Raw genomic sequence first — 26,160 nt, forward strand, 5'->3', positions numbered from 1 at the left:
TAGACAATGTAATGCTATTATATTCCTTAACTGCTCACTATGTAAAGAAATACGGTGGGGGTGTTTTTTCAAAAGACCCACCCTCTAGCCTATCCATAAGAAATGAAGTGTGAGCATAATTTTCAACTGCAGTTGAACTCTGGACGCAAACCAGAACACTTGTGTCGCTCAGTACTTAACTGAAGGTGCAAATCATCTGGTTAGAACCCCTGAATACATTGAACTGTGTGCACAACTCATTGCACTCAAAGAATAGGAAGCAGCGCCTTTTAAAAACCTAGCCCTTTATGTGAATATTTATTTATTTGGGCTGGATTGATAGTCTGTGCTCTTAATATAATAAGAGGAATGAAGAATATAGTTAATGAGATGCCTGAGTAAGACCCAGGAGGAGTATGAAAATTTTATTACCGGGTTACTCTAACATGAGAATATTGTCTGGTTTTCATTCACCTCACATATAAAATATATATTTATAAGATGGATGGGATCTACATTCAATACAAAATATTTTACCTTCTTCTGTTAAAATAAGGAATATAGATGTTACCTGGTAGTCTAATATGCTAAAGCCAAGTCCCATGCTCCCTTTCTCCAGCTCAACGTGTTGTATTTCTGTTTCCCACATTGCCAAAGGAGATCCTTGCACCTCGTCAATATTCTGACCTACATCAGCCATTTCCAAGCCAGTACCCTCTGTGTCTGAGGAGGCAATGACTTCACCAAGGTCTACATGAGACTGGAAAGACAAAGAAAACCCACCAACCCCATAATATTAATGTGGCACATGTAAAATTTAATGAATTACCAGTACCAAGTGATGCACACCAAAATGGAGATAAAAGCTCAAGGTTATATTTCATTTTATCTGATGGTGCAGAGTATCTAGGGAATGTAACAAACAAAAGTATATAATAAATCTAATACAGAAGGATTAAACATCATTGCTCAAGTGTTTTAATATCAAAGTTATACTTTTAAAGAACAGGGTCTATGCCTGTCCTAAAACATGCAATCCCACAGGAAATTGCACTTCCAACATGGGGTATTGTGCATTCAAATGGATTCTTGCATGCAGAATTAATCGTTCTCTCTAGCTATCTACACGTTTATACTACATCTATCATCTCAGACTCTTCGACAAATGTACAGTTCACATCTGCAACCTGCACCCTAATAGATTTAATAGTATTGACAGTATTCATTCCTTTAGTGGAATACAGATGTTTAGCAGTGAGGAGACAAACTTTGCTCCATATGCCATATAAGCACAGAATTCAAAATTCATGGTGAATCTCCCTCTACAGAAACCGCCATACACTACTCCAACATACAGATATACTAAGTGGGTAAAGTTTACAAACATGGTTTCTAAGGTAATGAATTATGCCTTAACCCACATTCTACCTCTGTGATGTACACAATCAAAAGGAGATGCCACATTTATGTGGCGATAATGTGCAATACCAGTTGTATGACTAAGAATGATACCAAATGCAATGGCATCTCAACAGCAGCAAGGCATTCAGATGCAGTATTGAGAGCACTGACAAGAAGTTACTTACACTGTGCAGTAACAAGGGTTCTTTGAGATGTGTCCCCCTATGGGTGCTCCACTGTAGGTGCGCCTGCATCCCTGCACTGCTGATCGGAGAACTTTGGGATCAGTGTCTGTTAGGCCCACACATCCGCTGTCCCTCCTCGTGCTGTGCCACAAGGCTAGACAGTGCGAGAGCTAATCCCCCTCAGTTCCTGCTCCACCCCAGAGTCATTGACAAGAGCTCCGTAGTAGAGAGGAGGAGGGTGGGTTGTGGAGCACCCATAGGGACACACATCGTGAAGAACCGTCGTTACTGCACCAGGTGAGTAACTTCTTCAAGTAGTGTCCCTGTGGGAGCTCCACTGTAGGAGACTCCCAAGCAGGATCCCTCCTGGAGGGCTGGGGCTTTGGAGTCGGATCAGTTATAGATGACAGTATTATGGAGCTGAAGATGGCATCGGAGGCAGAGTCCCCCAGTAATCGCATAGTGTTCTGCGAAGGTATGGAGTGACGCCCAGGTCGCCACTCTACAGATTTATGAGATAGGAACATTCTTGAAGAAGCCAACAGATAAAGAGATCGACCTCATGGAGTGTGTGCAAATAGTATCTGGAGATGTCATATTACAAATCTGATAACATTGTGTAATGCAGCCCAGGATCCACTTTCCGCTATTACTCAGAAATGTGCAATAACTGAGCTCCTTACAGTGTCAAAACATGATCTATACAGGACCAGGAGTATAGTTATTCCAGATATTGCCTGGATTAATTTTCAGTGTAACCTAGTAGACAGAGCACTGGACTAGGACTTGGGAGACCGAGGTTCTTTTTATGGCTCTGCCACTGGCCTTCTGAGTGACCATGGGCAAATCAGTCACTTGACCTCCCTGTGCCTCAATTTCCCCATCTGTAAAATGGGGATACTGACCACTTTCATAAAGTGCTTGGAGATCTCCTGATAAAAAGTCCTGCTGCTAGTTATTATTAATAATAATATGGAGGACATTTCTCCATGTTTAGAAGGCCTGTCTGCACATAGCTTTGAGTTTATGAACACCACATTCACATTTTAACATAGCTATGCTCATTTACCGTATTATGTATGCCCATTTGCATGGCATGTATTCTCATAGACTTTAAGGTCAGAAGGGACATCATGATCATCTAGTCTGACCTCCAGCACATTGCAGAGGACAGAACCTCACTCATTCCCTTCTGTAATAGATCCCTAACCACTGGCTGAGTTACTGAAGTTCTCAAATCTTGATTTAAAGACTTCAAATTACAGAGAATCCACCATTTACTCTTGTTTAAACCAGCAAGTGACCCATACCCATGCTCCAGAGGAAGGTGAAAAGCCCCCAAGGTCTCTGCCATTCTGACTTGGGGAAAACTTTCTTCCCAACCCCAAATATGACAATCAGTTAGACATTGTGCATGTGGGCAAGACACACCAGCCAGACATCTGGGAAAGATTTCTCTGTAGTAACTCAGAGCCCTCCTCATCTAGTGCCCTATCTCTGGACATTGGAAATATTTGGTACTAGCAGTTGCAGAGGGGCCACATGCCAATGTAGGTAATCTCATCATAACATCCCTTCCATAAGTGTATTAAGCTCAGTCTTGAAGTCAGTTCGGTTTTTTGCTCCCACTACTTCCCGGGATAACTGTTCCAAAACTTCACTCCTGTGATGGCTAGAAATCTTTAATTTCAAGCCTAAACTTGTTGACATACAGTTTATATCCATTTGTTTTTGTGTCAACATTGGTGCTTAACTAAAATAACTCCTCTCCCTCATTGGTATTTATCTCTCTGATATATTTAAAGAGAGCAATCACATCTCCCCTCAGCCTTCAATTGATTAGGTTAAACAAGCCAAGTTCCTCTCATAAGCGAAGTTTTCCATTACTCTGATCATCCTAGTGGCCCTTCTCTTCACCTGTTTCCAGTTTGAATTCATCTTTCTTAAACATGGGAGGCCAGAATTGCACACAGTTTTCCAGATGAGGTCTCATCAGTGCCTTGTATAATGGTACTACCACCTCCCTGTCTCTATTGGAAATATCTTGCCTGATTCATCCTAAAATGGCATTAGCCTATTTCATGGCCACCCTGTGATTGACCAATACATCCAGGTCTTCCTCCTCTTCAATCACTTTCAACTGATACATCCCCAGCTTATAGCAAAAATTCTTGTTGTTAGTCCCTAAGTGCATGACCTTGCACTTAGCACTATTAAATTTTATCCCAGTTCTATTACTCCAGTTTTTAAAGTCCTCCAGATCTTGTATGATATTTCGGTCGTCCTCCATATTGGCAATACCTCCAACTTTGGGTCATCCATGAATTTTATTAGCACACTCCCACCTTTTGTGCCAAGGTCATGAATGAGAATGTTAAATAAGATTGGCCCCAAGACCAATCCCAGAGGAACTCCACTAGTTAACTCCCTTCAGCCTGACAGTTCACCTTTCAATATGACCCACTGTAGTCTCTCCTTTAACCAGTTCCTTATCTACCTTTCGATTCTCATATTAATCCCCATCTTCTCCAATTTAACTAATAATTTCACATGTGGAACCAAATCAAATACCTTACTGAAAGTCAGGCAGATTAGATCTACTGCATTTCCTTTGTCTAAAAATAAGTTATCTTCTCAAAGAAGGAGATCTGCCTTTTCTAAAACCACGCCATAATTACTACTTACATCTATGGCCTTAACTACTTTCTTTTGTTCCAAGACCTTGCATACAACTGAGATCAAACTAAAAGCCCTGTAGTTCGATGGATCTTTCCCCACTTTCTTAAAAATAGGTTCTATACTAGCAATTCTCCAGTCATAGGGTACAACCCCCGAATTTACAAATTCACTAAGAAATCCTTGCTATGGAGTTTCTCAGACCTTGACTCTGGAATTTTCCTTCACCAGGGATCAAATGGAGATTATGTCAGTTTCTCTTAGGGCACGATTAAGGGTACGATTCTGTCATGGAGGTTACAGATTCCATGACTTTCTGGGACCTCCCATGACTTCTTCTGTGGTGGCCGGCCTCAGGGCCGCCAGAGCAGCTAGCCAGCGATTGAAGTAACAGCCATGGTTGGGTCCACACCCCCACCAGGGGCAGGAGCAGCGGCAGGATTGGAACAGCTGCTGGAGGTCAACTCCTGGCAGCGCTCTGACTGTTAGTTTCCCCCAGGCTATTTTTTTTGTAAAAGTCACAGACAGGTCGTGGGCTTCTGTGAATTTTTGTTTATTGCCCATGACCTGTCCCTGACTTTTATTGAAAACACCCATAACAAAAGCTTAACCTTAGGCATGATGCAAGGCAATCTCTTCTTCTGTGTTAATCAGAGCTGGTGAGTTAGTATATGGTTTGAGGGAAAGTTTGTCCTTTTCCATCGCTAATTTAAAACTATAATGGTCTTTCAAATCTTTCTACAGGAAATCTTGTTGGTTTACAATAAGGTATATTTTATAATAACAATAAATAAATGAGGTGTTGTTTTTAAATTAACAGTAGTACCTTTTCTGTGAGCTGAATCTCGGAGAGGGTCAGATTGTCCAACTCTGACTGACTGACGGGTGGAGCAATGGGACGGCAGCAGACCATTGTAACCTTGATAGGCAGCTCTTTTAAAATATTTACCACATCCTTGTGATTTTCCCCAAGCAAAGATATTTCATTCACCTGAGGAAAAACAGAACAAAGCACATTCAGTAGAATGACAAAGAATAAAAATGAGAATAAACTTGTTAGCATGGATTTACAGATTGTAAGGCCAGAAAGGACCACTCTGATCATCTAGCCTGACCTCCTACATAACAGAGGGCACAAAACTTTCCTGAAATAATTCCAGTTGAACTAGAGATTCTCTTTTAGAAAAGCATACAATCGTGATTTTAAAATTGCCAGTGATGGAGAACTCACCACAATACTTGGTAGATTGTTCCAATGGGTTGTGAATCTGGCCCTTTTTAAAGCAAACAAGCAGGGAGAAGTGGGTGAGGGAGGCGCAGAGAGAGAGAGAGAGACGTGCGTGACCACTTGTACCTAAGCTACTACTAATTTATAGTTAAGTAATCAATAATTCTTTATCATGAGGATGAAGTCTAATATAGAATTCTCTCCCTTCCCCCAATGTTGGACACAACTCTTCTTGAGTTAGGAAACTCACCTATAATATTTAGAAATAGCAAGGATGTTTTAATACATCATTCAGACTGAAGTTCTCCATGATCACACAGCTTTTCTTCCTATACAGGCAGGCCCCTAAGGAGCCAGTCATCCTATTCCCTAGGGTGATTTTGTGGTCTGTCGCAAGACTCAATTAGTACCCCATCTTGTGCTTTATCTCTTAGAACACTGATCCATAAGCATTCAAAATCATTTTCTTCTGAGTTGTCAGTGACTCAGAAACAGGTAATGCCATTTTTGACATAGATTGCCACTCCCCAACCCCTTTTGTTTACTCAGTCCCTCCTAAATAGGTTATAACCATTGATTTTAATATTCTAGTCTAGCACATCATCCCACCAGGTTTCAGTAATACCAGCTAGATTGAACTGATACTCATAGACGAGCAATTCTGATTCCTCTTGTTTGTTACCCAAGCTCCCGGCATCAGTGTACAGCCAATTAAAGAATTTCTTTTCTTCACTTCCTTTGGTTTTCTGATTTGTGCACAAATATATCAATATAGGACCCAATCCTGCTTCTACGAAAGTTCATTGAACAGGCTCAGATCCAAAATAAGCTTGAAACTGAATAGTCAAAAGTGGGTAATGAGTTTGGTCATTCCATAAAAAACATATATTCACATCATAAACCACCATAAGTTTTAGCTTGAATGGGACTCTTCTCTGGAGAGAGAGCCCCCCCAGGAAAGGAAAAGCAAAGATACGGCAGGTAAAGATTGAACAATATTAGCAGAGCTAGGTAGGAACAGTAGCACTATGTATAGACTACGATGAATCTTATTGTTCTCTTGCCTTCGTAAAAACCAAATTTTAAAATTATGTTTTGACTAAATCCAGAATTTTTGTACGCTTCTGGGCCATTACATACTGTACCTTTGAAAATTCAACAAAGCAGCTGCTCATTTTTTTATTATTTTATTTTATTTAAAGAATTGTGTGTTACAAGAGATGCTACATGAGAAATTAGGCCACCTTTTCAGAACCTTGCTATATAAAGGAGCAAATTAAAGTGGTAATTCTCCCTTACTTCCAGCAGTTCATCTCCACTGAACAGCTTGCCACATCGTCCAACTGGCCCTTCTGGTAAAACAGATCGGATGAAATGATGTCCCACTGCAGCTTCCAAGCTGATCCCTAACCCGCTGCTTTCACTAAATTTGTTAACTTCAGCCACCTAAAAAGATTGAGAAAGTTATTTTTCAGTCAAATTCACATACAAAGAAACAGTAGTTTCAGAAGGGAAATATTAGACTTGTCAGATATATTCTGCTTTTAAACTACAAGTTCACTCATTTGAAAGAGCATCTTTGCTCATTAGTTTTACATCAAACACAAGATGGAATCACCACAGAAGTTGAAAGGAAGCAGCCAGCTGTAACTTCCCATTCTACTTAGAGGACTATAACTGCTGGTAGCAAAGACTACCCTATAGATGAAAGGTGTCCAGGTGGAAGTCCAAACAAATGGAATGAAGGCTAAAATCAAAGGGCTCAATCCAGCAGAAATTATGCAGCTGCAAAGGCTAATACAGTTTTTTTAAAAGGAATGTCTTCTATGCTTGCAGTGTTGTTGTAGCTGTGTTGGTCCCAGGATATGAGAGAGAGAGAGAGAGAGAGAGAGAGAGAGAGAGAAGACGGGTGAGGTAATATCTTTTATTGAACCAATTTATGCTGACGAAGAGACAAGCTTTCGAGCTCCACAGAGCTCTCCCCAGACTCAAAGGACAACTCTTTGGAGCTTGAAAGCCAGTCCAATAAAATATATTTCCTCACCCACCTTGTCTCTCTCGGGTCTTCTACACAACAGACATGGATTCACAATTAGGTGTTCCACACAGACACTTCCCTACTGGAGCTCTCAAGCAGAGAGTGGCTACACGTGTGATGCCATACATGTCTGTAAAATGAAATTTACTACATTTGTAGATTGCCAGCTGTACTAGTCAGCGAATGGGGGTGGAGAGATTGGAGCCATGGCCCCACCTCCCGCTGCCCTGCATACTCCTTTGAGGTGCTGCATATTTCCAGGGAGTACAGAGGAGAAAAGTCTTCGTAATTTCCTGAGCACAGAAACTGAAATTCTGGCTACCCCTACACTGGGTGCACAAGAGGGGAGGCTCTTTCTACCTAAATTCAGTACATACTATTTTCACAATTGCATATACAAATAGTGTAACTGCTTGTACTAATGGACAGTTACATAAGTCCCTGGTCATTATCACACAAAATTACCCCTTTAGCCTGTACAAATGCAGTTACTGTACATAAAAAGTTACATTGCAATAGAGCACACATTTTAGAGTGTATACTTGTGGGCATGCAATTTTGAAAAATCAATCCCTTCATTGAGTGTTTTCATTGTTTATTATAAATGCCTCATACAGTAGTTTGATCATTATACCAATCAAAACAATTCACTCGTTACACAGAGTGGATGGAGGGTCCTAAGTAGAGTTGAGTGAATAACTGATTGTTCAGTTCAGTGGCTGATCAAAAATCTGAAACAAATATGGTTCATTTTGAATCAAAACTGCATATTTTCATTTTTTCTTACCAACATGAAAACCTTTTATTCGGGTTGAACAAAACATCTGGAATGCTGATTTGAATCGATATTTTCAAAATGAAATGATGTTTCATTTCCAAAATGCTGTTTTGAAATGAACTGTAAAATATCAACGCATTTTGACACTTCTGAATTTTTCTTTTGCATTTGGCCAAAATTATTCACTAAATTTGTGAATTGTTTCAGCACCCAAAAAATCCATTTTCCGGCAAATAATAAATTTGCTCAGAAACCTGCGCTTATTTTTTGCTTGTCTGGCTTACTGCATAAAAATGTATTTAGGAGAAATTAAATCTTTACAGTCAGCATTTAAAATGAAAAAAAACCAACACATTTTGTGAATCGGTAGTTTAAAATGCAAAATTGAATGCAGTAAACGTTATAGGTAAGCACTAGAAAGAACATTTAATAGTAGTAATTAGGGTTTACATACCACTATCTCATAATTTGTACCCATAATCCTCTGCCATTTATTCTGCAATACTGCTTCTCCTGTGGAAGTTAGCTGGAAACCTAGAAATTGTATTGAGATTACTACAATGAAAACCTGACAATCTTATTTCTATAGTGAGTAAAGTACTTGGACTGCGGCAACACTGGTACAGTATTCCATAATATTGAAAATATTATCATACATTATTTAAAAGTGCAACATGCGTTTCCTCCCCAGTTTTAGATTTAGCATACAGGAACAGTTGCAATTTTAACATGGAAAAAAGGGTTGGAAAGATGGTTTGCTCCATTACAGCTTTAGAGTTGCACCTGCAGCACACAAACATTTTGTCTATATAACATACTTGTGAAATTATTTTTAATACTACAGTACTTATACTATTTGTTTCTATTGCTGCCCTTAGTAGTATATTTCAAACATTACACATTTGTAGAGTGAAGAGCTCATACTAAAATTCCTTCAGAAAAACATCTTTTTAGCTTACTTTTGAGTCTCTTTGTTTTTTATATTTAACACTAGCCCAAATAGCCTTCAACACCTACTAAGCCTTATTTCATTCAGTGCTGTGTATGCTTCAAAAAGCTTCTTTCAACTCCTCTCTTCCAAAGAATGCAGTCCTAACTTATTTGACTTTCCTGAATAACTAAGACCCTGGGGGTTTCTCTGGTTACCTTCTACTGTGCCATCCTCATTTCTATTAATGGAAAAACTGCAAGTACCTTCTATCTTTTTATAACATAGCCCATTTTTATGAACTGTGAGGAAAAGACTAACAGTGGTAGCTCTAAATGCTGTTTTTACCCATTACACTGACTTACACTTTCAGTTTAAAAAAAATCATATTATATCATAGGCATATCTAAATTATACTACTGCATGCTGATGTAAAATGAAAACTGGTACCAGTAAGATACAGTATAAAGCTTTAAATATATGTTTTTCCCAAACACATGAAGTCCAAACAAAAAGCTGGAAGTATAGGTCAGAAAAAGACATACGGATGACTCCTGGGGCCAAATATTCAAAAGTAGCCTCAATCCAACCTCAAAATGTGGAGGGACAAGTTATAAGCATGCCCCAAATGTCTGAGTCTCACACACACACACACACACACACACACACACACACACACACAGTGTGTGAGAGCCAGTTCGATGTTTACATACCTAAGGCACTGATACTGCAAACTGCTCCTTATGAGCGGGCACCTGTGCGCATGTAGAGCAGCTTACATGACAAGAGTCTAAGTACCCAATTCGCACCCATGAATTTGAGTTTTCAAGCCCTCAGAATTGTAAGCACAAATTTAGAGGCTGCTTTTGAAACTGTGGTCCCTAGAGGGCAGTGGAAGAATGAAATTCCTAAGTCAAATTTTCTTCATAAAAAGAGAAAACACATACATCAGAGGTTATGGGAACAACAAAGGCTTTATTAGAAAAGAAGAAGGGGGCAAAAGAGGAGAATGCTGTGAGAAACAATCATGTGCTAGACAAGGCAGTAAACTCCAGTCACTCTAACATGATCTAAAGTTTATATGCAACTGAAAACTACAAAGAAATAGCAGCTTTCTATTGTTCATTTTTTCTCATTTAAATTGATTCAATTCTAGGAAGGGAAACAACAGTGTTTAGATAAAAGAGCTAACAGACACAGACATAGAGAGTTGGATTCTCATGATGATACTGACACAAACCAATGAGAACCTAGAGTGACCAAGCGAGAGCCACGATATCAAAGCTACAAAGATTGAATTGTTAGTACAATACTAAGAACATACTCTCCAAACATGGGTGCTAATGACAGGCTCATGTCAAAATCCCAGCTTTAGTTGCCTAACGGAGCTAGGTTCTCACTCTCATCAACTTTCAATGGAAAATGGTTCTCTAATTCCCTCAGGCTACTTTAAAAATCCCAGCTCTAGTCTATAATTAGGCACTTAAATAAAAATAAGGCCATTTCTTTAGATGTCCACTGGTACTCATGTTTGAAAATATTTTCCCAAGATCAGAAGACTCAGTTGGGAACGAAGCATCTGAGTGGAACCTCTTAAAAATAAATAAATGAATAAATTTGATCATCTATCTAGAATGACAGAAAGCAGCCTACAGAGAACTCAGAAAAGTAGTAAATTAAATTAGAGACCTAGTTGTGATGGTATTTTTCAGCTGCTTCCTAGATATGGAATGTACAGAATGGTTACATGCCAATCAAGAAACTGTAAGAGCATGGTATTAGATAATATATCCTTCCATAGCACATCAGTGAGACATAGCAGCTCAAGAGATAGGAGGAATGGAAGATAGAAAATAAGAATTTCAGGAAAGAGAACAGGAAAGTCACAGTGTTCCAATGAGCAAGAAGTGTCTCAATTTCAAACACTATCAGAGAATAGAGACCTCCACAATAAAGGCAGTTTAGGAGATATATCACAGGGAAGTCTATCACAAGAATTACAAGTGTTGGATGGTCACAGAAGATTGGAATGAAAATGCCTAACATGAAAAATAAAGAATTTAATGAGTAACACTAACTGGAATTAGTTTACTAAACTAAAAGGATATTTGCCAAAGCAAAACTGCCTCATGTTTTGCCTTAAACGCTGAGACGTACATCTTAGTCTTAAGTATATACAATTACACCCAATGACAATACTTGCTTTCATACAACCAGATTTTGGAAACTCTCTTCTGGGTTTGGTTACTTCCATTGTCCACCTGTATAATCTGAGACATGTACTGCAGTTAACACTGGGGAACCTGTACAAAATGATTGCTTTTTATGTAAGCACATACCAGTGCATTTTCACAGGAAAAATGCTATTGAATATTAAGGACCTGATTCTTGTTGTTTACTGTCCTCTCCAATGTGTACCACACCAGCACTGCACGGCAGTGGTGGAGATCCCTGCTCTCTTTCACACTGTTCTGGAAAAGAAGAAGAAGATCCTCAGTCATTCTATGCATTTTAATGCTCATCAAGATCTCTCCCATGCCATCCTGTAAGGTGCTAAATGACCAAGCTACCGCGGGGGGTGAGGGGGAGAAAGAGGGTCTCAATGCCTTGTAGGATCTGGCTCTTTACTGCAGTGTTAAAGAAATGGTTGCAGGATGTGGTGCATTTAAAAAGAAGTTTTGTTTTCTTTTAAATGTTTTTTATGAAAAGTTTTCAATAAAAGAAGAAAGAATGTCCATAAGTTGCTAGATCCATTATTGTTATTTGGAGGTATAAGGACATGATTGCTGGATACTGAGGACATGCAACTCTCATTAACATTCATCTACGAACTCTTTTTTTTTTTTTTTTTTTGGTCAAGGAGCTGACATTGAGCTATAAAGTCACATATCTTTTTGGCCCTGGCTAATTCATAGACTGCTTCTCCCTTTATGTGCCACTATGGCAAATTGAGATTAGCTAAACTGCAGTCACCAGGTTTGGAAATCTCTGGGCAGTAAAAAGGAAGGCCCTTGGCCATGCAATTTGTTTTCTTTATGGCTTCAGCTGAGCCTGAGGAGTGCTAACCTACAAGACACAGCGTAAAGGGCTTCTATTCTCTCAAGATTTTGCATGAAGGGGATGATTATGGTTTAACTTGTGAGTTGGGATCTATTTCTGTTGACAATAATCAATGAATTAAATGAGTCGTTTTAAAAATTCTTTACATGCATACAGAGCCGATGTGATAGGGGCATTGTATCATCTAAAATATTAACAAATTACTGGTAGTACACATGCATCTCAAGAAGTGAATACATGATATAATGTTAGGTGCTTCCATTAAAACCTTGCTAATCTGCATTTCAGCCACTGGCAAGCCTTACGTTTCACAGGGACTTCTGACCTGGGTATACCTAATACACCTGAAGCACTGTCCAAGACAGACACCAATTGTCCAGGATGTGCCCATTCTCTCCCCACACACCACTCCCCTTTTATACTCTCTGCCCTTATACCCCTGAGATTTACCTCTGCTCACTGCAGAAGGTACGTCTTTGCTAACTCTACTTGTCCTTGTATGTAGCTTCACTCACACTTGAGCCATGACACAACTTTGCACTCGTTGCCTCACATGAAGCAAGGACTTGAAAGACCAAAGCCTTAGGGCAAATTAGCAGAGACTAGTGCACAGATTTCAAAATCTGCTTTAGAAATGTCATGAATAATGCCACTGATTCACTGATTAAAATGTACCAGGCTGAATTCATCCCTCGTGAAGCAGCACTGAACTCAGTTGAGTTATACTAGGAATTAACTAGGCTCAACACGTCCAGTTCATATCCTGTGAAGAAAAATATTTCCGGCTACCCTACAGCAAAGCCAGTTTTAATTACCTTTGGCTGTGCCATTATCCATAGTTTGGAAAATTAAGTCCTTTTCAACAGCAGCAGTGAAGTCCTCATGGGGCTGAATGTGATTTTCCTGCTTAAGCCCTCTTCTGATCAAAGTGAGTCGAACTGTTTGTCCTGTGTGCCGCAAAACCTCTACTGCTTGTTGGTTGGTAAAACCCTGAAGATTTGTTCCATCCACCTGAAGGATTAAACATCTTATTAACCAGCAAGCCATTACACGGATAAAATATTCAAAAAAAATAAATCACATTTTTCTCCAAGGCAAAATAAAATGCCAAGGGCACTACTTGTTTAATCTGAGCACAAAACAAGGGGGGACAGAGGAAAAAAACCTCAATGCCACTGTGGCCTTATCTATACCAGGCACTGTGCCTATAATAGCCCACTACTACTACCGCCATAATAGCAATGGTGAAAGCAGACTCCTGGTTGCAACCAGTGTTCTTAGCCCTTTATCGTGTAGACCTACTGTGAGCAGTGTTACATAGCAAAGCACTTAAAATTCTGGTAGGCCTCCAGTAGCTTTGTTTACACTAGGGCTCCCAACGGTCTGGAAAGTGAATGTAAAAAAAAGTCAAGAACAAACGTCCTCTGTGATTACTGGGTATGGGCAGGAGATAAGAAGGAAAGAATGGAAGCATCTCTTAGTCGTCTAGAAATATTCCTATTATATGCAATATTTAAAACTTTAAAACCTCTTCCCTGTTTAATCGCTATTTATCAAAGCTTCACAGAAATTAGATATGGAAAAGATGTTTTACTCTAGGCCATCAAATCCAATTCCCCAGCCAATCAAGGATTACATTACGTTTTTTGTCTAGTCCACAGTTTTTAAAGGGCTGAGCAATGGGGCCTACACAACTGTCACTGTGAAACTCTTCTACGGTCTAACAAGCCTAAGTTTTCTTTTCTCAAATTCATTCCATAACTCTTAGTAATACACTCTTCCTCCTCCCCCCAAGACCTAAAACTATTCCTCTACCTCTCTGCTATCTTTATCTTTCAAAAACTTACCAATGATATCATATCCCTTCACCCTAGTAATGGTCTTATCTACAGAATATACATACTTCATACTCAGTTATTTTAACTGTATGTATGCATGTGCGCATGCACATACGGTACTTTCCTTCTCCTCTTTCTTTGCCCATAGCTAAGAGGCCAGTTCTGACATCTTCTAGACAAAAACGATTCCTGCATTTGTATTCTGAATCCCCCCGCACAATACATCTTATGAAGAACCTTCAGAGAAGTTTAAAAAAACCTTCCAGCCTTTCACCCTTAATATCAGTATTTTTTAAAAGATTTTATTTCATCTCAGAGCTGCTAAAGAACTGTAGTGGCATATTTTATTAGGTCTGCTTGGAACTACTGAACAAGCAAGCATTTTGTAGAAATAAAGAACTCTCTATTGCCAAAAGAAAACAAAGTGTCATTGATTTCTTTCAAACAAGGGGGGGAAATCCCCACTTATTTATATGACTAGCATGACTGGAAAGATAGTGTGACAAAATATTCAATCAAAATGAACTGTCATTTCACACCCAATCTTTATCTGTTTGAATAAGTATTCTAAAATGATACTAGCATATCTACCAAAAACAACAACAAAAACCCTCCCACAGTAATAGGAGGGATTTTCTCATGCAAATAACTTCACATACTCCGAGTTGGCTGTATAAGTCTTATCTCCGTATTTACTTACGGCTATAATTTGATCTCCAATATGGATTCTACCATCATGTTCAACAGCACTGCCTTTTGTAATGCTTTTCACAAAAATACCAGAAGGTTCTGGGATTTTAAAAAAGAAAAAGATATTTAATACCAAAGGTTGTCCAAATTCTGTAACAATATTTCCTTCCTCCCTCCCCTCAAAAAAAATGTGGTATCAACGTGAGGTAAGGAAAATGCCATAAAGGAAGTGTACATTTTAATTATAATACATCCATTATTCTTTTCACAAAATTATCAGTGTTTTCATCCCAAGTGTTTAGCCATCCAAAACCCCCATTTCCTTCCATGAAAGCAGGACTAGACCTTTTACAGTAAGCAAATATTCTAACCATGACTGACAAAACTGACTATAAAAACTCCACAGAACCCTTGCTACAGGTCTGACCTAACCCCAAAAGGCAAGGAAATTTATCATGCATCATGTATACATCCACTGGTTTGTTTATTGTAAATATGACAAAGCAACATGGTTCCTTTTCTATTATATTTTAAAATGTCTGAATGAACAAATATGTGCTTGGCTTTCCCTTTCCAGAGGGAAGAACTTACAGATTGAAAAAACTGCCTTTGTAAATTAGGACAGCACTGTAACTAGAACTGGACAAAAAGAGGAGTTTCCATCCCAAAGAAAATTTTGCATTTGCAAAAAAATATTTCATTCCAAATTTGGAATGAAAAGTCAGATATGCAAAATTTTCTGTAGGAGGAACATTTTCAAAAAATTCTGTTTCAGAAGGAGCAAACCAAAGTTTTTCAGAAATTTCCAGTCCTGGCTCCACTGAGCTGAGGAGCCCAATGAGCCATGGAGCCAGAGGACCCAGTGAGCCACAGGAACTGCAGACGGAGCTATCAAGGAGCTGCAGAGCCTGGGAGTCCAAGCCGCCCGCTGCTCAAGGAGATGGGGAGCTGCCTGTCTGGGAAGCCAGCTGAGCAGCCCAGAGAGCTGGACAGCCTGCCTGCAGGTCTGGTTTCTCCCAAAAGTTCCAATGGAATTGACACATTCCTTTGGAATGGTTTCTATTCCCTCTAATCAGTGTTTTCCAATGGAAAACTGTTCCATCAAAAAAATGTCAACCAGCTCTACTTTTAATCTGTCTTGGCATAGCTGGAATTCATGTCTTAACCCACCCCCAAAAGACTTAAATGACAACAGATAGCACAGGGCACTGCACACAAATAGAGTGACTTGCTAGCCACTGTGCCACGTGGCTCCCAGGTTGGGAAGCAGCCGGTATGTCCGGCTCCTAGCCCTAGCCCTAGGGGTGGCCAGGATGGTCCATGTGCTGCCCCACCCCCTACCCGCAGCCACAGCTTCCATTGGCTGGGTCAGGGCAGGGGAGGAACTAGTGCGAACGCAACTCGCAAGTGCTCAGCAGGCAGCTATTGAGGGGTCGCGTGGCGCACGCCTCTCCCGCTGCTGCCTGGCCCTTTTCTCCTCACGCTCCTCGTGTGGCTGGGCTCAAGTTGCAGTACGTGCCCTGCGGCGCACCATGGTCTGTCTGTCGCCCCATTGCCAGCACCAGGAGTTCCAGGTATGTGTATCCCAGTCTCCGAGTGCTGGGAATGGAGCCGCACCCCCATCCCCCTCGCTGCATCCCTCCCCGTCCCACCCTCTGCACCTCCATCCCCCTCGCTGCATCCTGCCCCATCCCAACACCCCCCGCACCACTATCCCCCTCGCTGCATCCCTCCCCGTCCCACCCCCTGCACCTCCATCCCCCTCACTGCATCCCTCCCCCATCCCATCCTGTCCTACCCCCACACACCTACCCATCCCAGGCCTGTACCCTTTACAGCACTCTCCCACCCATCCTCTCCACCTCCCAGAGCCGCCACCCCATGTCCCCCACCCCCCACAGCCCTGCGCTCCATTCACCTCCATACACTGCTGCACTCCCATTATGTCCCTATGACCCCCACATCCTCATGCACCTGTAGCCTTCTCCTTCTCCCTGCATCCCCATCCACCCCACATACCCCCCAGGTCCCCTCCTCTCTCCTTCACTGCCCCCTCTCATCCCCAACCTGCTCTCGTCCTTGGCCGCTTTCCCTCCCCATCCTCTCTCCTCCACACACACAGCCCATCTTTTCCCCTCCAGCCCACCCTCCTCCCTTCCCAGGTGGGTGATTTAGGCACCCCTGGAAAAGTGTATGAAAAAGTGTCTCTGTGTAGGCAAGTGTGTGCATGCATGCATTGTATGTGTGTAAGAGACTGTGTGTCTTTGTGTAGGGAGGTGCGTGTATTACCACATGTGTGTATACCTGTGTGAATAAAATTTGCAGCCTAACTCTTTGACTTTTATTCCTTTTGCTGGCTTGCGCACAAAAAAATTTATGACATAAAATGTGTGTGTATTCATTTCATAACAAGTTTTTAAAAGAGAAGGGAACTCTAAAAGGAATGTATTATTTCTTTAAAAGTGAATGTTGTTGACTAGTAACTGCAGAAGAGCCGATGTATCAGACATTTCTCCCCACCTTTGTCTAGCTACATTACAAACTCTTTGTTGCAGACTCTCTCTTTTTATGTGTATGTCCAGCAACTACCACCCTGGAGCCCTGATCTTAGTTGGGCCTGTAGGCACTAAACAACAATTGTAATAATAAATAATGTGGAAGTATACGTGTTAGTGCATGCTAGATGTGTACACAAGAATACATGTAGGTGTGGGAGTCAGTTTTTGCAGATTTGTTTATATAGGTATCTGGACAGGTGTGCATTTCTGTGGTTGTGCTCTATGGATTTGTATTTGAACTTCAGGAGTGGGCCTTTAATGGGCCCATTGCAGCTGTGATAATGTGTGGTCCTAATTCCACACATAAAATTACAATAACTTTAGTGAACAAAAGACATGGAGCTGGTTACGAAAAATGGGAAGAGGGGAAGGAAAGAATCATGAAAACTTTTGTGAAATTTCATTTTTTTTTAAATTACCCTTTTTGACTATCTTGCTGCCAGCTCTAGCATTCTGTAACAAATAAAACCTGAACTTAGCATAATACATTTGTCAAAACAATAAATATGCCTCTTTGGGCCTTGCAGTGAAAATGAGCAGGTGAGAGAGGGTGGGGGAGAGCAAGCGACGGAAGGAGCGGGGATGGAGTGAGAAGGGGGCGGGGCCTCGGTAAACAGGCGGAGCAGTGGGCGGGCCAAAGGCATTCGGTTTTCTGGAATTAGAAAGTTAGCAACCCTACACACAAAGCAGGACTACAATACACGTGTTTCACTTTCATGATTGAAAATTATAATCTCCAAATTTGTAGACTAAAACCAGAAGATAAATGAATTTCCTAAATTGTCATTTTAGCAAAACACTTACTGCATTTTGCAGAGGAGCATATAAAAATGCTCCCTTTTAAAAAGTGGGCCCTGCTTTTCTCAATAATTCTTTGGGTTCACTATCTAAATGAAAACAGTCTCCATCAACTCCAAACACCTCACTCACTCACTCACTCACTCTCACACACAATCTGTCATCTGCTTCTATTCTCCAATGCTGCCATCCTGTCTCCCTTAGTCACCTGCTCCACTCTTCACAGAGAACATAGGAGCCAGGAAGGCCAGTGAGGTTATAGAGAGTATGCTCTGAGGGATAACTGGCAGGCAAGTAGGGACATGGGATGGTGAGCAGGAACATGGGGGTAGGAAGAAAGAGCAGGCCTTGGGGAGGAATAAGGAGTTGATTACAGTTTTTGTGGGAGCTGGAGTATTAAACATGGATATAGAGAGAGAGAGAGGAAAGAGGGTTTTTCATTGGGTTATATGTTTTAGAACAGTCCACAGCTTTGCAGAAGGTCTGGGATTGGGGGAGGGGGGAACCTGAGTGCCTTTGTACTAGGGCAACACTGCTAAAAGTCTCCCAAGTGCTGCTGCCTCAAAATACCATGCAATGATAAAGGAGCCCGTTAGCTCCACAAGGAAAATGCAGTTGTAGCTTGCAAGGGCTAGACAAGGACTCAGATAGTGATCTCCCAACTTTTTAAAGGTGTGTTGGTGCTTCTGTGCAACCACGGCTATTCTTTAACAAAGGTTTTTGGTTGGAGGAATAAGTAAGTTTACCAGCCATTCCCTTAGGCAGTAAGATTTCCTAATATACCAAGGTGCAATGGAGCAATTCAATTAGCAACATTTCAGACATACATCCTCACTTTTGTGAGTCAGATATCAGACCCACAACATGTTCTACACTTGAAATTTAATTTGTATTTTTCCAGGTGATAGTAGGTGGTGCTAGGAGAAGGGGAATACATAAATTGTGCTCCTTCCTTGCTATGGCAATTGAGGCTTCTTTTGATCTGACAGGTCAGTGGACTAGTAAGATTTAGTCAAGATGTTTGCATTACTACTCAGAACCCTCAAAAGGGATGATGATAGTGATTACTGTACTAACAAATGTTTCATATTATCAAAATGCTATTTCTTTATGTTTTTCTCAATATATACCAGGACAGAAAACACAGCAGCAGCTATTTGAAAATCATTATGGGGCAATCTATTAATGTGTTTTAATAAGAGTACTGCATCAATTTGCCTCATATAGATGCATGATACATTTCTAAATCAGTTCTCTCAAAAATGTAGTTGAAATTATTAGAAAAATAAATTACTATATGTGCACGTTACATTTTTTCCAAAAAAACTCAGTGGGCCAGATTCTGCTTTGAGTTGCACCAGTGCAAGTTTGAAATAACCTAATTGAAATCAATGGAGATAGTGGACATCTATACTGATGTAAACAAAGCAGAATTTGGTTCACTGATTTAAAAATAACATCAGCTAGAACTGACTGCAATTCTGCAAATACAAGTCCTGAAATTTACTCTCTCCAAAATTCCCTTTAAAATACAATTTTTTTAAAAAAAATAGTCATATACCTTAAAATGGCTGTATCAATTTTTAGAAATGTTTTTCAAAAATGCATGTCAAGGTTCAGCCAAGAGTGATTTTCAAGACTGTTACAAAATCTTAAAACAGAATTTCATGATGAAAGACTGATTGATCCTAGCCTATTCTATCTGAAGTTACAACTCCTAAAATAATCCTTAACAAGTTTTTTTTTTTTAAATTAAGCTTTTTTCCCTTTATGTACCAAAATGTCTAAATCAAATTAGAAATGCATACAGGCTATTGTAGGCTGCAGCAATATAAAAGCAAACTTCAGGAATTTATTTTAACATTACCTGAGGTTTTGTCTCCAATGTAACCAGCAATAGTTATTCCTAATCCTTGGAGGTTTTTAGTGAGCTCTACATCAAATTTCTCTCCATCTTCATCAATATCAAAAGAAGTCTCTGCCTAACAAGAGAGTGTAATGAAAAAGGAAACCTTTTTTAAAAAAGAAGTTGCATTCCATGAAGTCAAACATTAGAGACAAATGTCAAAGAGAAAGTAGCAACTTTTCTTCTGCTCCAACCCTGATATTCAGACAGACAGCCATATTGTACACAGACAACATTCCTCACCAGAATGTTACTGGAATCCTGACACTTCTCAGCGCGCGCGTGCACACACACACACACACACACACACACAAATAAATGATAGATGAAGCTCTAATAAGCTGAGCAATATATGTCTTGCACAATACATGCTTAAATACAGGATGCATACAGTTCTGAGATTCCTTTAATCTCAGCTTTAAACAGATCACAAAGGCTTGTTCTAAATTTAAAATAACCACAAACAAAAAGGTTTTTTAAAACTCGTAATTTTTCAAATAAATGGCCAGTAAATTTAGTTATTTTTTTCTTATACATGCCAAGTTTAAAACATAATGGAATCTATTTCCAGTGAAACAATTATGTTTCCTGTTTTTAGCAAGACTTGAAATTTCTATTTTAGAAGGTGGCAATTATACTTCCAGCTATTTAAATGATGACAATCACCACTAACACCCACTATAGTCCTCTGAACTTCTGTGACAGAAAAGGCTGTTGGTAATTAATTCATTTATTTATTGCTAACGGAAGTGCTTTGATTACAACAGGAGAATGCACATTAAATGCCCACGTCAATAATAAATATCTTATTAAAAAAAAACTTGGAAAACTTCACTTTGAGGCATCACAGAACTGTCTTTTTTCTAGTGTTTAAAATAAATGTTCAGTGGCCAGATTACCAGCTTGGGTAAATCAGCGTAACTCCACTGTAGTCGATAGAGCTATGCTGATATACACCAGCTGAAGATCTGACCCATCTCTTTATCTGAATAACTCCATCCAAAAATACAGTCAAGCACAAGCAAAGCATCTAATTCTGCAGCTCTAAACCCTCCTCCTTCATATTACAGGGTTATTTGGACAGCACATAAATTATAACAATCCATGTTTAGAGCCCAATAATTCCTTCCATTTCCGTTAGCTGATTAGTTTCCAGAAGTACTAATCTCTCCTGAGAATCATGAAGAGGGATGCCAGTTTCACGGCATCATCCCTGTATTTTTAATGTCCTGTAGAAGCCCCTCTGCTGAAGCATCACCCGGTTAAGGCCCATCCTCCCATCCTGCATTGAAGAGTGAGCCACGGATGCCTGAGGGGGAGCTGCATCAGCGACATTCTCCAAAACATTGGTGGTAAATGTCCACACATAAGTTACTGCAGCTTTCGGCATCATTAACTGAGTTTCTATATCAGGGGTAGGCAACCTATGGCACGCATGCCAAAGGCGGCAGGCAAGCTGATTTTCAGTGGCAGTCACACTGCCTGGGTCCTGGCCACCGGTCCGGGGGGGCTCTACATTTTAATTTAATTTTAAATGAAGCTTCTTAAACATTTTAAAGACCTTATTTACTTTACATACAACAATAGTTTAGTTATATATTATAGATTTATAAAAAGAGACCTTCTAAAAACGTTAAAATGTATAACTGGCACGCGAAACCTTAAATTAGAGTGAATAAATGAAGACTCGGCACACCACTTCTGAAAGGTTGCCGACCCCTGGTCTATATTCAACAAGGAAGATTTTGTGCAAACGTAGGGCAGCTGCCCAAACACAACACACCTCCTGCTAGGGACAAGGTGGTGGGGAGAAAAACAAAACAAAACAAAAAAAACCACAGGGGGGAAGAGGGAGCTAAAAAATAAAAGTGAGGTTTTGGCATTATTTCCGTAGTAGTAATGGAAGCACTGGATAATATCATCCTCATGATTGCAATCTCCAATACCAGCATTTCACATCATGTAACAGCCAGAACAGCATAAATCTAGATGTTCTGATACATGAAGTCATGAGAATCAGCTGCTTTTCTAAAAAGTACTGTTTTACAGCTAAATAATATATGCAGGGTGGTTACTGACTCCTCTATTTGATGTTTCCTGCAAAGAAACTTCTGTTGAAATGCTCTGAATTGAGACATTTCCCTTTTAAAAAGGGGGACAATTCTGATTTGCAAACAAGGGTCAGAAGAGCTAACTTCTCTTCCTCCCCCACCTACCCCCTCCCCAACCTTTGGGCACTCTGCAAATAGTAATCTCCTCTCAAACTGTTTCAAGACCACCTAATGGGCATGTAGAACCCAGCCTATAATATAACAGGAGGGGTGAAGTTATCTGCCTATTCTATCCTCTTTCTGTAACATGAAATAGCTACGGGTATAAAATCAGTTATCGAGGGGAAATTGTTTTTGTTTTGTTTTGTTTTTTAAGACAGGTAAAAGGAGTTTTCTCAAAGTGGTCTATCTAATTTAAAGAAGTGTTTTAAATTAATTGACATCAGTAGACATTCCTAGAAATAGTAAGAAAAGCTGAAATGAGAAATTTATTATGGGGTATAAATAAGATCTATTTTAGTCTTAAAAGTTTAACAATGTTTTCTCTTGTTTCATTCACTTATTTACATGTGGCTATTTGTGTGTGCTCATTATGGGACTGATACTGCCACACTTAAGTTGAGTAGGTACTCATTGCATTGAACTAGGCTATGTTATAAGCACACACACAAAGGTTTTCAGCTTCCTATTTTAAATTTACAGCTCATTGTGACGTACCTACTATACTGTGCTTCGTGAAAAAGTGATAATTCTCATGATAGGAAACATCTGAATAAGTGAACTGGACATATGAATTGCGCTTAGATTACTAATGCTTTCACTTTCCTGTATTTTCCATTTTTTCCCCTATGTTAACATCTTCTCCCTCAGCATTTTTTTCTGAATTTTAAAGTAAGAAATCATGGAGGGGAGGCACTGGTAGATGGGGTATATTTTGGGGGAGTCAGGAGAGAGAGAGAAACAAAACAATGGAGGAAAGAGGGAGTGTCAGAATATCAGAAGAGGAATAAAGGTAGCAGCTGGGTGACTGTCTGGCATTTGGCTAGCTCATGAAGCTGTGTCAGGTTACCAAGGAAAGGAGCTGCAGCTGTGTGCTGGCTGGCACAGTGAGGAGCTGTCTGATGGATGGTGATGACAATATGGGGATGAAGAGATGTGCCTGGGGAGGAGGAGGAGACGGAGAGGCAGACAGAGGAAAGTACTGCAGATCCAGCTGGCCCACTCTAGAGAAAGGGTTGCAAAGTTCAGGGAGGTGCTGCAACACATTGATTGTTCAGCTGTCCCAAAGCACCACTAACGGGCACATCCAAGTTAATGGGTTAGTCAACCTGGATGCTTAAAAATTATTTCCACCACACACGTCTTCAAGCGTGGATCCTGAAAGAACTCCATCCATACAACTCCCACTCACTTCAATGGGGCTCCTTACACACTGGGCTTGTAAGATCCTGCTTTCCATAGCTAAAGGATGAAAACATGGCTACTGGTCATTAAAACACTGGCCCCTGATATAAATGTAATATTATCCAACTGGTAACAGAGTGACAGTTGCCACATTTTAATGATATTTGTTTATATGTACCTGTTTCTCTGGTATGGAAGTTGGTACGGGGGTTGATGGAGGGACGGCTGGTGGAGGTGGTTCCTCTATGGGACCTCTTGCAATGACCAGCTTCACTCGATTTCCACACTGTCTCAGAACTTGTGCCACTTGTTCACTGCTCATTCCAGCCAGGTCTGTATCGCCAATTTTCAGGATGTGGTCTCCACTGCATAACCTTCCATGCTGGATAAGGAAGTAACCAGCCAACCAGTCACAATTATCATAAAAAACACTAGCAGCCATTTTCCCTTTCCCCCCACACAAACGATCATATTGGTCAATTTAAAATGTGTGCTCTGCAACTAGTTTTTAAATGTCATGCCATACATTCATGGTGAGGCAGAGGAAAAAGAATATGCTCTTGTGTGATAAAAGTGCAGCTGTATGTGTACAGGAAAATAGTTTTAGAAGTGGAGACCAACTTCTGCGTACAAAAGTGTGTATAATTATGTAAACGGCTTACACATTTAGCAATTTTATACAAAGATGGGAATTTTGTCTTCAAAATCCCCTTGTACACCCACTAATGCCTGATTTGCACCTGTAATTTCAGTAATTTTCTGCGCTGTCATTTGTGCACACACAAACATGTATTTGTGTGTGTACAGACCTTGGGCCACTTATTTAAGAGCTGGCCCTCAGGATTAACCATGTTTTTTAAAATAAATTATATTTCTCAGTTACTGTGATATCACAGTTATTTATATTGTTTTAAAAACATTCTTCATTTATTTCTTGTTTCTTTTATTTTACACTGTAAAAATGTTTCAAGTGAATTTAGTACCCATGAAAGGTATTAAAACTGACAGACTGGGGGAGTGAATTCATTTGTTGGCCCACAGAACACATGCAGCATGGACATCAGCAGCACGAGCTACCTACAGACAGAGCAGTGTTTAGTATGTCTATTCTACAACTGCAAATGTGATTGCAGCAAGTGTATACATACCCAAGCTAGCTTTAATCTAGCTGACATAAGAACCAATAGCAGTGAAGCCACAGCATCATGGGCAAGCCGATGCTGAAGTCCACGTTGCCGTGGTTTCACTGCTATTGGTAATTGCACTAGGTAGGTCTACATATGCTGCAATCACACCTCCAATTGCAGTGTAGACATTCCCCTAGTGCCTCAATCCTGACCTACAGAGACTACAAGTCAGAGGAACAACCTGTCTCCAAGCCCATTCAATCCTTGCGCTCTTTGCCATGACTGCTGAAAAGGGTGCCCTTGGTGGTGGTTTTATGGGAAATGGAGCGAGATCACCAAACTCATCTCACACAGGTCACTATGATGGTAATAACCTTTGGTCATTTCTAACTTGGGTTGGATTAGATGTACAGGTGAAAGACTATCGTAATATTTATTTCAGAGTTAGAAATGATATACTTATCAGCACACAATAGGAGTGGTGCAAAGTAATAGATTTAGGAGAGTGACTGAAGGCCAGATTCCACTTTTGGGTTTGTATGTGCAGATCCCACATTCTATACGTGATCATTAATAAGGGTAATTTGCCCATATACGTTACTAGCATCATCTTTTTCTTTCAGCCTACAAGGAAGAAAACTGTCACTTAACATTATTATGGCAGATTTACATGATAAATTTACCGCACACTAAACAGTAAAGAAGAAATTGTTAGGGGGGAGTTTACCTGATCAGCTACTCCTCCTGGGAGGATGGTTTTAACTATAACTCCAGTTGACTTTCCTCCCACTATCCCAAATCCCAAACCTGATCCATCATTCACCAACTCAATGGTCTCCACATGTTGCCAATGGACCTACAAGGAGTAAACTTGTAAATAAGCTTGCAAATGACTGAAGTAAAAATACACCTATTAAATCTTGTCACAAGACACTTATACAGTATTTCTATGGCATATTTTTGAAAAGAGGGGAGAAAGAAAAACTAAAGGCAGCTCTATATCAGTTACTATTAGCCCACTGGAAAGGAAGGTGGGCATTTAACAAGTAGAATTTCTCCACTATGTAGCCTCTCCATGAATCTGTTTACAGATCAAATTCTTAGGCATACTGGGAGGTGGTGAGTGCCTTCAATTCCCAATGCAGTCAAAAGGAATAAAATGTGCTTAATATCTTATGGGAAGCATTTAGCATCTCACTGGATTGGGACTCAAAGTCTCCTATAATGTAGATGAGTCACTCTCACCAGAAGTCACATACATGCACTGAAAAGGGGCTATGGATCCAATTCTCAGCTACAACTGAGGGGGAGACTGCAAGAGGGCCAGTTCTACTCCATCCCCAGCATAGATGAGACCAGCCTGGCAGCTGCTGTAAATGACACACACTGGCTATGACTCCGTAGGGGACCATTCACTCAATAGAAATAGCTGAAGCACTCAGCTCACTCTAGCCAAACTCCAACCCCAACGGGCCCCTACACCAGGAGGCTGCATGACTGGCTATGCCAACTCTA

At 40.3% G+C, this 26,160-nt stretch overlaps 1 protein-coding gene across 1 annotated transcript in view; it reads right to left on the reverse strand.

The window, feature by feature from the left end:
• Window positions 1-26,160, reverse strand: part of MPDZ (multiple PDZ domain crumbs cell polarity complex component) — a 129,412-nt gene that overhangs the window by 75,921 nt on the left and 27,331 nt on the right. The window contains exons 7-16 of the mRNA XM_024211058.3: window positions 25,373-25,501; window positions 23,697-23,900; window positions 20,025-20,139; window positions 14,812-14,900; window positions 13,089-13,284; window positions 11,595-11,684; window positions 8,740-8,819; window positions 6,769-6,915; window positions 5,068-5,232; window positions 551-739 (exon numbers count right to left, since the gene is read on the reverse strand). Coding sequence (XP_024066826.1) covers window positions 551-739; window positions 5,068-5,232; window positions 6,769-6,915; window positions 8,740-8,819; window positions 11,595-11,684; window positions 13,089-13,284; window positions 14,812-14,900; window positions 20,025-20,139; window positions 23,697-23,900; window positions 25,373-25,501 — 1,404 coding nt within the window. The remainder of the gene's footprint in view (window positions 1-550; window positions 740-5,067; window positions 5,233-6,768; window positions 6,916-8,739; window positions 8,820-11,594; window positions 11,685-13,088; window positions 13,285-14,811; window positions 14,901-20,024; window positions 20,140-23,696; window positions 23,901-25,372; window positions 25,502-26,160) is intronic.

This window comes from Terrapene carolina, unplaced genomic scaffold (genome assembly GCF_002925995.2).
Source record: "Terrapene carolina triunguis isolate 2854851 unplaced genomic scaffold, T_m_triunguis-2.0 Scaffold113, whole genome shotgun sequence".
Taxonomy (NCBI): Eukaryota; Metazoa; Chordata; order Testudines; family Emydidae; genus Terrapene; species Terrapene triunguis.